The sequence below is a fragment of the Cuculus canorus genome, chromosome 3 (genome assembly GCF_017976375.1).
Source record: "Cuculus canorus isolate bCucCan1 chromosome 3, bCucCan1.pri, whole genome shotgun sequence".
Classification (NCBI taxonomy): Eukaryota; Metazoa; Chordata; class Aves; order Cuculiformes; family Cuculidae; genus Cuculus; species Cuculus canorus.
The window spans coordinates 35265754-35281567 of NC_071403.1; the positions used below are offsets into that span (position 1 = coordinate 35265754).

General features: G+C 39.3%; 1 protein-coding gene across 4 annotated transcripts; it reads right to left on the reverse strand.

Annotated features, from left to right (window-relative positions):
* Positions 1-937: 937 nt before the first annotated feature.
* Positions 938-15499, reverse strand: GPRC6A (G protein-coupled receptor class C group 6 member A). Of its 4 annotated transcripts, XM_054063739.1 has the most exons (7): positions 15466-15499; positions 15146-15273; positions 13218-13521; positions 10530-11357; positions 7502-7714; positions 5952-6075; positions 938-4546 (listed from the first exon to the last, which is right to left on the reverse strand). In XM_054063739.1, the coding sequence occupies exons 2-7, from the start codon at positions 15196-15198 to the stop codon at positions 3426-3428; spliced, it is 2643 nt and encodes an 880-aa protein (XP_053919714.1). In that variant the 5' UTR covers positions 15199-15273; positions 15466-15499; the 3' UTR covers positions 938-3425. The 4 variants fall into 4 exon arrangements, with proteins under 4 accessions (XP_053919714.1, XP_053919716.1, XP_009560538.2 ...); XM_054063741.1 differs by having other exon boundaries at positions 10974-11357; positions 15146-15494; XM_009562243.2 differs by having other exon boundaries at positions 15146-15494.
* Positions 15500-15814: the final 315 nt, after the last annotated feature.

Consider the following 15814-nt stretch of genomic DNA (forward strand, 5'->3'; position numbering starts at 1 on the left):
AATGGCATTTTCACACTTCTTTACGGACAGTGCTGTATTTGGGGATCATGTGTCTCCTCTATTATTCTTGGAGATGGAAAGCTTGCAGGTGGGCACATACATATGTTAGCATTTTGAGAGGTGGTGTTGGCACCTTTTCAAAGTAAGTGAGCAGATTGTGCTCTGAGTCGGAAAGAAGAGCTGACCCCTTGAGCCCTGCACGGTTGGACCTATTTGCCACTGCTCCAGGTGGGTTGTGCTGAGACTCTGCTATAGCTCAGGCAGTTGATTCCTGTTCCGTGCTCTGGGGGTGAAAATCCATTTCAGGCTCACTTAATGTCTGTGCCTGGTAATAGGAATGGTTAGACTGCTAGAATTCTTACTGTTCTGGGCAAGGGGGATGTGTGCAAATTCTCACCTTAGTGTCACGAACCCCTGTTTTCAGCTTTTTTTATCCTCTGTATAGCATAGCTCAATCCCCTTATGTTCCACCCACATAGGACCACTTGCTTCTCGCAGATAAAGCATTTACAGACACATGCAACACAGCTTGGTACAGCTTCTCTTTTTTTTTTCTGCCAAGTCTAGTTTGCAAATCTGTTACATCCTCTCAGCTCCACCTTTGACTCTACTTTACGAAGAAGATCTGAGTAGCTGGACAGGCAGACAAGCATGCAGGACTTCTTTGGAATTCTGCTATATCTGATGTCTTTCTTTAAAGGTACCTCCGTAGAGATCTTCATATTGCTGTTCCTCAAGACAATTTCCACATTGTCCTGAAGGAAGGATTGTCCTACCATACTTAGTTTTCCACCAGAAGGATGTTTGCTAGTGGACTGCTGGGTGGAAACACTGTCAAGTAGATGTATTGCTGCTGCTCAAGGTCAGTCAGACATTCTTGGGGAAAGGTATGGAAATCCAATAAGCAAACTCAATTTTAAATAACAATATGGGTTTATTCATCCCCTTTCCTTATATCTTAAAGACATGACATGTTCAATACATTTGAAAACAATGAATACAGGTACAACATTCAAGCCAAATTAACTTTTCTAACTAGCTTAATGCTGGTAGTTGTGCAACATAAGCTTTGCTTCTCTCTTTTAGGGAAAATTTTTTTTACTGCATCAGCAGCCAAATTGCTAGAATTTTAATATTACTGTACTGTACAATAATTTTGTGTTCAGAACACTATTCTTAACAGCTGATTCATGAACAGCATTCATCATATAAATGCATGTACATAAATCTTCATTCTTCCAGTCAGATACAGAACTTCTATAATTACTCAAATGTAAATTGCACCCTTACCATTCAAATTACTTTTAAATGTACAGATACGTATTGCATATGTAGCCTACATATTAAAGTAATTTCATTGGCTGTGCCCATTGCAGAAATGTAATCTATAGTTATTTTTGAGAAAATATGAGTGGAAAAATCAGATAGATACTGGTTATAACATACAAAAAGAAATGACGGAAAAACGGATATATTGGCAAAACTCAAGGAATTTCATATTATTTCACAGCAACATGGCACAGAATTTTCTGTGGTCCTGATCATGGGCTTTATGAACATGGAAAAATATTCTTCACAGTCTGGACTGGGAACATAGCTCTGCTGTTTACGGTTTGAAAAAGTTCTGTGGTACCATTGTTGCAACAGAAAAATTCCTCCTCTGAACGTGCCTTTTGCTTTTCCTACAGAATCATAGAATCATATAATCACTAGGTTGTAAAAGACCTAAGAGACCATCAATCCCAACTCTACTCGCCCACTACTAAATCATATCCCTAAAGCAATATCCCTAAGCACCACCTTTTCAGTACATCCAGGTATGGTGACTAGACCATCTCCCTGGGCAGCCCATTCTAGTGCTTGATGACCCTTTTGGTGAAGAAATTTTTCCTAATGTCTAATCTGAATCTCCCCTGGCACAACTTGAGGCCATTTCCTCTTGTCTTATCACCTGCCACTTGGGAGAAGAGACTAACACCCACCTTGCTACAATGTCCTTTCCAGTAGTTTTAGACAGTGGTAAGGTTTCTCTTCAGCTTCCTTTTCTCCGGACTAAACAACCCCAGTCCCTTCAGCAGCTCCTCACAAGACTTGTTCTCCAGCCCCTTCACCAGCTTTGTTGCTCTTCTCTGGACACGCTCCAGAGTCTCAATGACTTTCTTGTAGCAAGGGGCCTAGAACCGAACACAGTATTCGAGGTGCGGTCTCACCAGTGCCGAGTACAGGGGCAGAATAACCTCCCTGGACCTGCTGGTCACACTGTTTCTGATACGAACCAAGATGCCATTGGCCTTCTTGGCCACCTGGGCACACTGCTGGCTCATGTTCAGCCGGCTGTCAACCAACATCCTCAGATCCTTCTCTGCCAGGCAACTTTCTAGCCTCCCTCTTTCTAGAAATTGCAGCATAGTTATGTTCATGGAGCTACAGAGCAGAGACTTATTTGGTGCAGCTCTTAGCAGTTCATGCTATTTCTATGTGTTGTCATGGTACTGGTTATTTTCTTGTTGAAAATCATGTATTTAAAATACATATCAAAAAAGCTAAAAATCCCAAGATGCACTCATGCTGATCCCGATCATTGCATTATTTAAGCTAATGAGAGGAATAGATTAGTGTTTGTAAGTTTTGACAGTACACATCGACATTACATCTACAATGAAGTGGATAACTGGGGACAAACACAGTGATTCCTCTCTCCTCATGCATCAGAGGAGGTGCATGAGGTGAATCAGTGTACTTCCTCTGAGTATGGGCAAAAATAATAGACGAACATACGTATAACTACAGACCTCCAGAGAAATTCTTATTTTTTAGATAGACATGTCTCTAGTTCATTATCCTCCTGCTAAATACAAGGAACTTCAAAAGTTACTGTCACACTAGTCTGGAATAAGGTGTGCAATTTTGGATAGTGGGGAAAAAAGAGGATTCACTGAAAGGTAGTGAAAAGGGTAACTTTTGGATGTTCAGGAGAATGGAAAGCTTATCTTAAAAGTGGAGACTAAAGGACTGGGCTTGTTTATCCTAGCAAATAAAGACTGAGAGTGCTCTGTTTGATCTGTAAAACAGAGCAAGGTGAAAAGAAGAGCTCCTTAAACAATTCGGCATCAAAGACACAAAAAAAAGAGAGCTAAACCCATATTTTCCTGCCTGTTTCTCTTGTCTGTGAGAAATCCCACAGGTCTACATGAGTGGGCCAGGAAAGGAAGGGAGACTGCACCTTATGACACCTGCAGGAGCAGGGTCTGGACTCTGAGCAAGGAGAGCCTTCCAAATCTGATAATGGATAACAGTTCAAGTATGAAAGGAGAATGCATTTTGTGTGGCATGCTCTCTTTGGAGATGCCAAGAAGAAAGAGACCTGAAAAAGAAATAGCTCCCTGAGATGGCTTTTCATCTTCTAGTACTTTTATGCTGCCCAGTCATATGCTGGAGAGTCTTTTCCTGGCCATTGTCTTTGCAGTACTTTTAGGGAGAACTATTCCTCTTGTTAGTCTCTGCTCTTGCACTTGGAAATGACAGTTTCCATTCACATAGTTTTTCTGAGATTTACAGGAGTCTGACATAGTAGCTCGGGAGCTGGAAGACTTTGAATCCATAGAAATCTGACTAACAGCAAGACTGCTTGCACTCTTGGAGGAATAAGTGTAAATCATTTTGAGAAAAGCAGATTTTGTATTTGTTTCTTGCTTGTAAATGATGATATAGCACTTTGGAAGAAAAGTGCAGCAGAGAATTCCATAATTGGATATTAAAACAACAATGATTTCCACTGCTGGCAGGTATATTCCAAATGTAGTTGCATAGACAGGGATAAATACAATCCATGCTATAAAGTAAATTAGCATGCCAAAGGTGATGAACTTGGCTTCGTTGTAGTTCTCTGGCAACTTCCTACCTTTAAAGGCAAATATGAAGCAAATGAAGGCTAGGGCAGCAATATAGCCCAGCATAATCCCAAAAGCCACAATAGAGCCCTCATCGCACTCCAGAATTATTGCTCTTGGGAATGAGAAATTTTGCTTGACAAAAGGTGCCCTAAATATTAGCCAGAAGGTGCAAATGACAACTTGAATTCCAGTGCAGATGACCACAGTGGGAATAGGTTTATATATACATTTCAGGATATTCTGCAGCTTGGGATCAAAGCTGAAGGCTAGTAAAATTTTCAGTGACTTTATTAAAATACATGAAATGCAGAGTGCAAAACTTATGCCAAAGAGGGCTTGCCTAGTTTTACACTTGAATTCTGTGGGTTCGTCTATGAAGAAGACGGTGCTTAAAAAAATTAGGAAGTGGCTGAAGAGAATGATGTAGCAGACGGTTAGACCTCCAGATGCCTTTACAACTGGCGTGTTCAAGTTTTTAGTAAATACTACACCAATTGACAAGACCAACAGAACCCCAAAAGCAGAGAGAAGGAGGAGGAAAATAGCAAACCAGTCAGTCCAGGCGAGGAAATGGATTGTCTTTCTGTAGCATGTGGTACTGTTGACAGGAGCCCAGTAAGTTTTGTTGCTACATCGGTAGCAGTAGTCCATATCTGAAAGCAGAAAAAAAGGAAGATAACTTAGAAACACGAAGTAAATAAATAAACTGCAAAATGGATTAAGGAGGCTTGAGATACAAGAGGAATGCGGGAGAGGATGCTCAGGGGAATAGACGAGGCTGAGAGCTTCCCACTCTTGCTGACGCCGTCCAGGCGGAGGAGCTGCAGGGCTGAGGTGGCTGCGGTGGCAGCGGCAGAAGGAGCAAAGGACGAACTCCTGCCATCTGGGAGCAGGGGCTGGTGCAGCCAGGGGCAGGGAGGGGACAGGAGGAACAAGCAGGGTCCTGAAACTGCCTCGATCATCGCTGACCAGGGATACATAACCTGGACAGAACTCTGGACAGGCAAACTTCCACTGAAATGTGAACAATCACTTGAGATTAAATCAATTCCTTTAAAGAAATTTGAACTATGTTTCTTTTGTTTACCCATTTCAACACCTCTTCCCGCCCCAGCCCCCCACTTTCTCTTTATAGACAGCTTTTGAAATAAAACAGCAAGACTAAACATTCTATTAGGTTATGCTTTGAAAGGTTACCTTTGATGTAATATTCCTGTCCTCTGATATGGAGAAATTTCACAATTATTTGAACTGAAAAGATAAATGTAATTTCCTTCTGCTTTCAAGATACCAAAAGTACATTGTAACTCAAATTTCTTATTTCCATCTCTTTCCTCTATATTTAATTTTCCCCTTTAAAAAGCTTTGCCTAAATCTATAAATGAACCAGTGGTGAAGTACACATCAGATTTGATACTAGAAAATATTATCTTACAGTTATATCAAACTTCACAGTACTCTGTAATAAGGAAAAAAAGTAAGAAATTTACACGACCCTTGAACTTCTTAGAGTCATAGAGTGGTTCAGGTTGGAAATGAACTTTGAAGATCACCCAGTTTCAACCACCGTTGCACGGACAGGGACACCTTTCTTCAAGGACACCCGATCAGCTTGCTCAAAGCTTCATCCAACCTGGCCTTGAACACCTCCAGGGTTGGGGCTTCCACAACTTCACTGGGAAAACTGCTCCAGTGCCTCAACACCCTCACAGTAAAAAAAAATTTCTTTCTTATTGGACCAGGTGTATTGCAGAAAGAAAGGGAAGCCAGGCTCTATTTTAGCGAGAGTCACCCTCACTGATAAATCAGCCAGATTTCTCATTCGAGCAAAGAACAATGTTAGTCAACTGGAAAACCTAATTGCTTTATATCTGGTCTTCAAAAAAGCATTTCTGTCAAGTTTTATAGGCCTAACACTCGTTCTTGGGAAAGTGAGCATAAACAAATATTTTAATCTCGTTCCAAAGTTATCCCCAAGGTTGCCAAGGCACATTATACCCAAACAAAACAATTGTATTGATGTCTAAATAAACCTTTATTTAGATCACAATTCCTTACCAGTTTGATTGCTGTAATGGTTTTCTGGGCAGTAAACACACTCATAGCAGCATGTGTGTGGACTTTCTGTAATCTTTTTCATCTGTCCTGGCCTGCAGTGCTGGGAGCATGTTGACTGAACCTTCTGCAGTGTGCAGGGAACAAAAAAAATCAGCTCAGATTCAGCTACTTACTAAGAATCATTAAAATAAACCTCCAGTAATTCTGCAGTTTGCACTTGCTTTTTGTATCTCACATATTTTAAGGGAATCTGAAAATGATGATGGAAAAAGGCATTGTAGGCTCCATGTGTCTCGTATTTTCACCACACAGTCAAGAAGTGACACGATGGGTCATTACCTAACTGACAAAATTATTTTTTGGCCCTGAATGCAAATCAGTGGAACTGTCTATACCTTTAAAATCCAGATCAAAGTGTCTCACCCAGCTTTGAACCTGGGATTTAGACTGCTAAGGATCAGCTCCAAAGAAAGCCCATAAGCATCTGACAGGGATTTGAGTGGATAGCTTCGCAAGCGGGATCCTGAAGTCCTGCTCAGCTGGTCTGAGCCTGGTGGAGCCATCTTTGCTCAGGGTGCTCTGCACTGCAGCTCCAACATTCCTGACCCTCAGTAACTCATCCTTGAGTCATGAAGAACCACTCAGAAGGGTGCAATTCGGGCCTTCTCTCCAGGTCTGAGTCCAGGTCCACATTCCAAAAATGTTTTCTTGCAAAGTAGAGAAGCAGTCTCAAGGGACACTATTATTTCTTAGCCCTCCAGGATGGTGCTCACAAGGAAGTGGAAACATTTCCTTGCCATCCTGGATATTGTCATGAAGAGGATTTTGAAATTTTCTTCTTTCCTCAGCCTTTTGTTTGAGCCGAGACTTGAATCCAGCCCACCAAGTAAGCAGCCTCTCCTCATTCTATTAGTGGTGGATACTTTGCAGCAGAGAGCAGCACAATGAACCTAAACCTCCACCCATGCACAGGTGACAGACTATCCAGACGGAACTGGCTGGGGCCACCCACTAGACCTGACTACACCAGTGCCAGGGCTCCAGGTGGTGCCACCTACCTCAGATGCTTGTAGTTGTGCTGACCCCAGCTCTATCAGGAGCAAATAATCAACAAAACTTTTATTTATTTATTTTTTTTTAAACAGTAAAGTCAACAGATATAAGTCTTTGTGTACAAAATAAATGGTAGTGGTAGATAAGAAAGAGGAGTTCTATACATAGTAATTTTTTGTTTGAAAATCCCTTTTCAAGATCCTGGATTAGCACCAGTAAAACAGACATAACTTCTGATTAACTCATTTTAGGAAACTTTCTAGGAGCATTCTGGAGAAATAACTCAATTTTAGATCACCGAGCCTGCTTGAAGGCTAACAGACTTCTCAGGGTGCATAAAGGTGGTCAAATAAATCCAAGGAGGATTCTTTGCTTTAAAAAGGGAACATGAAACACAAATGAGATTTCTAGCTCACATACTTCGGTTGTAAATACTGGAGGGAGAAGAAAACATATAAAGCAAATTTCACATGTTATATCAACAAATTAAAAGTTACCTTTAAATCCTGAAATTCTTGTTTTTTCTCCTCATCCTCAAAGATAAAGTCACCATTCTTCGCGTCATATTCTGCCATAGTGGTGATTTCCATGTGGCCATCAATTTCTTTCCAAAGTAGTACATCATAACTGGTGCTCATATCTCCATTAGAGTCAAACTTGATTTCTTTATCATCATCAATGACTGTAACATTTTTAAGTTCTTCAAGGAGCTGAATATAAGTATATACATCAGTATCATGTCAGTGTGATAAACACAATAGTCTAACATCCATACAATAATATCAAGTTAAAAAGAACTGTTGCTTTTTTGGAGTAAAAGAAATCTCAGCATTAAAAGGCATCTGCATAGTTGTTTAATTTGAGATCCTAAACAAAATTACATTATTCAGACAATCTCATTGACCTTAAAGAACTATTAATTATAAAAGTATCATCTCTTAACTCTAAGCAATGTGTACAAGTACTCATGTTAGTATTTTTCCCCGGCTTTGGAACTTTTGGTATGATGATGAGAACAAAAAGATTTTTGCTTGCTAGAACTAATGAGCTTTTGGGACTCCCCTTCTTGTAAAGAACAACCATAAATGATGCTCCTGATGATATGGGCAACATTTGCTTTCAGATTCATCTCCCCCAGCAAGTCTGGAAATATCTAATGCAACATTGTTTTCAGCTGTTTAGATCACAGCTGACTGATACTGTGTATTGCATAGTTAGCCTCAACTGTTAAATTAATTAATAAATACCAGTTTGCTCAGATGAAGTGATCAATGGCACAAGGGCAATAAACAGCAAGGGCCTATTTGATAGATTGTAGGAAATACCAGAGCAAGCATGTTTTGATAAGTCAGCTGTCCAGGCTTAATATTGCAACCCATTCTGTTCAACAAGGTGACGGTTCTCTCTCACTCACTGAAATCACAGACAGACAAATCAAAAAGTTCTTTGTGAATATAGAAAATGGCAGGTTAGCACATCTAAATCCCTCCCAGTTCACGGAGATACCATAAAAGGACTTTCATTAGCCACCATCTTTCTTATTTGAAGCAAGGGCCACATATTTTTTTTGCAACAGGATTAATTAACAAGAAAAAGGCCCAAGGTTTTGGTGAAAGGCTGAATTTAGCTGCCCTTTGAAAAGCATATTCTTACATGGTTCCTTTTTTGTGATATTTGTAGTACTTAAAGAACGTACTGACAAGTATATTACTTGAATATACTCTGGCACATATATAAATATAACACATCTGGTGTAAATACCATGTCATTTTTACATGTATAACGTAATTTTTTGAGAATTTATATACTCTTATTGCATCTCCATTAATTTACAAAGAACCAAACTGTTCTCCTCACAAATATTTCAACTGAATAAGGTGTTGCATAGTCATGTGAGACTGAACGGGAAATTTTGTATTCCATAGCCTCAGACTATTTGTTTAAATTCTCATTTCTACACTTTTCCAATTTCTCTAACAATATCAGAGCAACAGAGCTTTTGGGATACTTCTTGATCTTCAGACAGAAGGGGCTAATCATTAGCAACATTTTGATTTGATTGATGGCTATTTTTGCTAAGTCTGTAATGTCATGATTGTCATTTCTCTGGACATAGAGATATGTGATATGGATTAGTTGCATCCTAAGCTTTATATATGAACAATATTGGATAGTTAAATTCAGTATAGAGGAAAAGTATTATGAAAAAAGCACAAGGGGAATAACTATGTCTTTCAATTTTCTTCAAGAGTTCTTAGCCTTTTAATAAGACTTTCAGTTTGGATGGTTTGGGATTTAATTCCGTGGTAATGTAAATGCAGCTCCATAAATCTGCATCCCCTGGAGAGCAGTCCTGAAATTCTCCCATTTGCATTTACAAATTCATGTAAGAGTGTGATTGTTACTATGGTTTGAGTGCGTTTTTTTTTTCCAAATCCCCTATCTTGGTTTGACCTGCCCTGACCTAGGATAAGAGGTCAAAACAAGCCAGAGTGATTCAGTGGTTGTTTGACTTTTAAATGAACTTTGTTTAATTCTCTGAGTAAAAGTGTGTAAAAGTGAGTATTCCTGAGTGGGTTCTTGGGTAAAAGGTCAGGTCACGCTTACTTGTCTGATTTTTCCTCTTCTTTTCTCAACCAGTAAAGTTTAATAACAAGTACCTCACCTGTCTTAGAGATTGTGTCTAATTTTCCTACCAGTCACTTCAGTATAAATCAAGATTGGACAGAGGAACAGTCTGTTCCATTTTCACTTTCAAGTAAAGATTCATTATGTAGTAAAATTCCTGAATTCTGACAGAACACAGACAATGGGGAGAGAGAGAGGGGGAAACTGATACTCTTTGGTGAATGCTTCTCTCCTGTAACATATCAATTCATCAAGAGAACTCATTGCTGTGTATTACAGCATTTTGCAGCAACAGACCAACCATTATTAGCTGATAAATCAACTGTAGATTGACTGCATTTTTATTTTATCCCATGTGAGTAGCTAGCAAGACATTTCAGCAAGCAGCCTATGGCCTCGAGCCTTCATTCAACCTAGAGCCTACTCTGTGTGCCCTTTGAAGGTGATGGGGGAAGTGTTAAGGTAGCTGATGAAGCCCAGCAGCTAAATATCCCTTCTGCATCTGTGGAATCAAGCATTTACAGCCATTGCTGTTGTACATATGAAGGAGGAGACAGTGGGTATGCAGTCACTTGCCATCAGTTAGCTATCTGTATATGAAATGCAATAATCATTCTCTATCTACAGCAGAGCACAGCCAAGGGTTAGCACCAGGAGCCTCTGCATCTACATGAGCCCAAAAAAGGGGGACAAAACTGTAACTTGGTTATCATCACTGCAGCATTTAGATTCTGCTGCTCTAGCACAGAGTCTGTGGTTTCAGCTAGTGACAAAAAGCAGGAATGGGAATAAAGTCATTTAGTAAAAAGACCAAGCAAGTAAATCCAGGAATATGGGAACAAAAATAAGATGAAACTTATGCAGAGAAAATGAGACCTGAAAGAATTAACATCATACCTCCCAGGGAGCGAAGGCATTTGGATCCTTGCAATTTCTGTCTTTGCATTGCCCTTTAATTGCATGAGCAATGGCATAGACTGCAAGTATAGTACTACGAATAAAACCTGGTTCAACGTTAGCAATCAAAAAATCAGCTCTCCATATCTGATGTTTGTTGTCAACACTTTGCAATAGATCATCTTGGGACTGGTTTGAAATGCATGTTTGAAAATCGTGATATTCCAGATGTGCACAGACTGACAAAATCATAATATATTCATGTAAAAACTTGTTGTTGGTGGTGGGCTTTTCATGAAGATTTCTTAGAAAGTCTTTGAATGTGGAGATGTCTCCACTTTTAAATCCAAATCCCACAATGGTTCCCAGCTGTTTGATATTGGGAATTGTACTGATTCTGACTGCAGATGACCAGTTATCACTTGCAATCCAGACTTTACTTACATTCCTCTCAATTGCTTTCTTAAATAATTTGAGCACGTGGAACTGTCTCATAAAGACAACAATAACATTTACTCTGGTTTCCTTGACAATCTTCTCAATTGCATAATCAACTTTGGTGTGAAAGGTGTTGTCAGAGAGATAGGCAGGCAGCATTTCTTTAAAAGCTATGCAAACATTGATTGCCATGGCCTGGATCCCAAAGCTTTCCAGAGCGAACCGTCCATTGTCATCATCAGTGGCTATTACTCCAATCCAGTTCCACCCAGACTCACTGATCAAGTGGGCCATTGCTCTTGTCTGATGAAAATCACTGGGGATAGTCCTGAAGAAAGAAGGAAACCGGATTTTGTCACTGAGGATTTCAGCTGATGATGAAGGACTGACCTAGGAAAAGTGAACAATTCAGTTATGGAGGCAGTCTCCTCCAAAGGATGCCAAGAGATCCAGAGCTGCCATGGCTGCTCTCTCATTCAGCCTGACTCAGTCTCCCTCCTCCTGTGAGTGAACATCAACAAGGTGCAGCAAAATGGGGCAGATGCCCTCACTCTGCTCTTAGGATGCAGATTTACGCCCAGTACCAGTTCCGCAATTTTCATCCTTATCTACATAATTACTTCAACAAAGGCAAAGAATAAAATCCTTCAAATTGGATATGACAGCTATATTGGTATAAGGATTTCCATTTACCCTGTTCAGATATCATCAAAAAGCTAGTCAAAACAATATTTAAAACATTGGAAGCATTAACTATTGCTCGAGTTATCACACACACTGCTAGTATCCTTGCATTTTGCAGTATTTTTCTATCACTGAGTATGTTAGTATGGTTCACCCGCATATATATTTTCTCTCCAAGATGGAATTATTATATTTTAAAAGGTTCATTAAGTCTATTAGAAGAACTTCCCAGAAAAACAGAGGGGTTGATATTACAGAATGCTATATTTTTTCATATAAGAGATTTATTACCTTTCTTCTTGTGAATGTAGCTATAAAAACATAAAAGGAACATTGTTATTTAAATCTCTATAGTTTTAATACTTTTCCATTTGTTTGTAGGAGCTTTTCCCCCTACACTTATATTTCCTACATCGTCTGACAGTTCTTAGAAAATAGATCTAAGCTTTCCAAAATGAGAGTTACTTGTCTGGAGAAGATACCAAATCTCACTTCTGTGATGAGAAAAATCTGCTGGGTCACCTTTTTCATCTCTACATTCCAACACAGATCTGTTTCACCTCTTACCTTTTGATTATGCTCAGGTGTGGCATTTTAATGTTTATAATTACTATAGCTCCTGTGGTGGAGCTGGAGGTCATAATTGCTTCCTACCCTTGCAGAGGAAAAGATTCAGTTAGAAGTTATGTTTAGTTCAGGTTTTATGTCTTTTACACGTTTGGTTAATACATTCCTACTTTGCAGTGAGGTAACAAGTCAAGTTGCAAAACCCAAAGTGTAACACAGGATGGTGTAGCAGTGGATCGCTTTCTTTGTTGGTCCTGGCCTTGACACCAACTCTTTTACAATGGTGAAAGTAGAAAGGTAAGCACCGGCCTAAGTGCAAGTGTGGGACTGTCATAGGCCCAGAGAGGTCAGAAATAGAGAAGCATTTCTTGGGAAAGATCAGTGTTGGTCTACAGAGTTGTATTCTCCCTTTTCTACAACTGCTTGAACAGTAACCAAAGTAAAACTGTGGTTTGGAGCAATATTCCTCACTTCCCTGTCCGTAGTTATAACAGACCCTGAGATCTTATCTCTCTCAGGCAGTAGAGAATTTCCAAATTTCTGACCAAATTGGATTTGTTTTTTGTTTTTTTCCCAGCTTGAGATTAGCTATTGTCATGTTCACCACCAGCCAGACTAGACACAATGGGTGTAACTCTGTTGCCTAAGCAAAGTCCTTGAGCGTTATCCAAGGTACACTGGAGTAATGGGCACAGTCATGCAGGATTGACTGATAGTGCTGCTGTGCTGACAGGAGCCTAGCATCGACCTGAAATAGCACTTGAAGGCACGTGCCTCGAGTGTATAAATTAGCCCTTACTGTCTTTGTTCAGGCAAGTGAATCAAGCCCTCCATTTGGAGTTGACTCCCATCCCTCTTGATGACCGTAGCGTAAGCCAAATCCTGCCCTGAAGCAAACATCATAGGCTTTTGCAATGCCTGTGATCTGATCCACACCTTTATTCTAAGCATGGGAACTCTGACCCTCTGTACAAAACGAAATAATTCCCCCAAACCTACCTGTGGAATTAGTTGCAAAGCCAGCAGCCTTGAAACTGCCATCGACACCTCTGAGTAGCTGGCTCCAACAACTGCCTTAACTCTCGGGTTGTAGTCTGAGTAGTTACACTTGAACTCTACAACATCCTCAGAAGAATTGAATTTAGCCAGGAACCTCAGAGCAGACGCCATGGCTTTTGTAACTTCTGCACATGTGTCATAGATTTCATAGCCCAGAGAAACTCCAGATAACAGCGTTGAATTGTTGATTGTTTCAATAGCATGTATCATCGCAAGTGCCTGAAGAAAAATTTGAATTTCAAAGCTGTCAAGAGACACAGAAGCTTTATTTTAGAAGAATATTGCTGAGAACAAGGCTGAAGGAAAATCTGTTTTGAACATATCCCTTAGAATTTTATAACTACTGGAAAGAAGTAATGGACAACAGGTTTTGTGTGATTTCCTTGGGGTTTAGTGTACAAAAGATTAGAAACCATATATTTTTCTCTCACCTAAACAGGATATTAAACAAAATAAACACAAACCTTTAAATATATCTGAATAAAATTATGAATTGAAAAAACAAAACAAAACAAAACCCAAGTACTACATTTTTTTCATCTTACGTGAAGATTTGCAAGTGATATCTTCAAGGAGCATCTGTCAAAGTCAGTGAAGTTATTCTAGTTTTCTTCATCTGCTCATCAAACTTTTTTAAAAAATTACTTACTTTTACCAAAAGCATGAAATGAAGAAAAGAAAGCACTAAATATTTCATTATAGAAGAAAATATTTCAGAGGTTGAGATCTCCTTGTGGTTGCATCGATGTTCCTAAAATAGCCTCTAAACCTGATGAAGTTAGTACAGCTATTCTCCTTATCTCCAGTGGATATTCTAAAAGACACCTAATCAGAACTGTGCTAGTTCAAAATGCCTGCAATATAACAAACCTTTTCTCCGCAAGCATCTTTAAAGTTTACAAATCTTGTAAACTAAACTAAATTTCAAATGGAGCTGAGACAATCTATGACTTTGTAGAAAAATAATGGAAGACTGACAAAGTTAGCAAACTTCATCATTGTTTTGAAATAAAGCCTGCAGGTCCAGCTGATTATTAGGTTCAGATGTGGGATTAAGTTGCAAGTAAAATTCAAATAAAATTTTAGAACTCACATCTGTATTAAAATTAAAGAAAATGCATATTTGGAATTCCTGAGCTTAGGAAATCTTTGTTGTATACTTAAAATGAAGTTCTTCACCAGATTTCCTTTGCATTCTTTCCAGAAAAAATGGATATTTCTAGCACAGTAGGATATGGAGGCAACAAAATAAGAATGCTGGTGCACAGTCTTAACCTGAATGCATAAATGACAGTGTTTATATATAGTCTATCCTATTACATAATGCAACAATTATAATACAAAGTGTAATAATTAAAATAACCATAACAATAATTACAATCTAGTCAGCAAGATACTATCACAGATTATAACTGAGCCGTCCTCTGAGGTGGGGGACAGACTTTAGTATGTGCTTAGGTAAAACGGAGCAGTCTGTCTGTGTTCAAATCATGTAGGTGCAACTTCGTAACAAATAATGAACAACATCACAGCAAAGAATGTAGGACATATAGCAACAAAGTAGCATTTACATAGAAACCAAATGATTGTTCTGCATAAACCTCCAGGGATATTTGATTATATATGAGTACTGAAATAGGATCAAACACTCATTTCCTTCCTCATGCAGCCACAGTACATTCTTACTGTCACTTTGCGGTACTTTGTCATCCTGTACTAATTTATGCACCATATATAGAATAGCCAAGGTCTTTTTAGACACTAAGAAATGCAAGACAAACCGATTTTGTTGATCTTGATATAAGAAGTACATGGCCGATATCAGCGATCTCTTCTTCGCTATGTATGTAATTTCCAGTATTACTTACCCAGCACAATTCTGAATTACTGGCTTGATGGGATATTCTTCTGGATGCAGCATTTCACTGTGAATTGCAAACAAGCCTCCAATAACAATGTCCCCTGGAGAACTGGCACTCACGAAGTCATCAGTGTTCTGGCAAGAAAAAGCAATATCAGCACTGATCACAAAGCAGGGAATCAAAAAACCGACAAATGCCATGTTTCTGTTTCACTTGGTCACTGCCAGCTTTAAGTCAATCAAGCAAGCTGCAGGGCCAACAAGGGCTCCTATGTCATCTATAAACAGCAGCACAGGAAAAAGGCTGCACTCAGAAGTTAGTCACACCTCATAAGGTGCCTGTGTGCTCTTCACTGGCTGAGGCTATTTTGTTGAAGGTACTAAAACAACAACAAAATGTCCCATAAAATGTGAGGATGCAGGGGCATGGGAGTGAAGAGGGAGGGAGAAAGATAAATGAGTTTAAAAGGAAATACCAGGCATAAAATATGTTCTGCTCTGTTCAAAGTTCATTACACCTTATCTGAAACACGTGGCAAATATTTTGGTATAAATTTGGGCTTGTCTTGAATACCTTCCACCTGAGTGCAGAGTGAGAAGAACGAGTCATGTAATAGTTAGTGATATTGCTGTGTTCATATTTTAAGGACCTGATCCAAAGAGTACTGAAAAAAAG

Coding starts and splice junctions, on each gene's coding strand:
- GPRC6A (XM_009562243.2), bottom strand. CDS start 15,339: ATGGCATTTGTCGGTTTTTTGATTCCCTGCTTTGTGATCAGTGCTGAT. Junction 13,522..15,145: donor GTAATTCAGAATTGTGCTGG/GTAAGTAATACT, acceptor GTCTCTTGACAG/CTTTGAAATTCAAATTTTTC. Junction 11,358..13,217: donor CTTTGCAACTAATTCCACAG/GTAGGTTTGGGG, acceptor CACTTTTCCTAG/GTCAGTCCTTCATCATCAGC.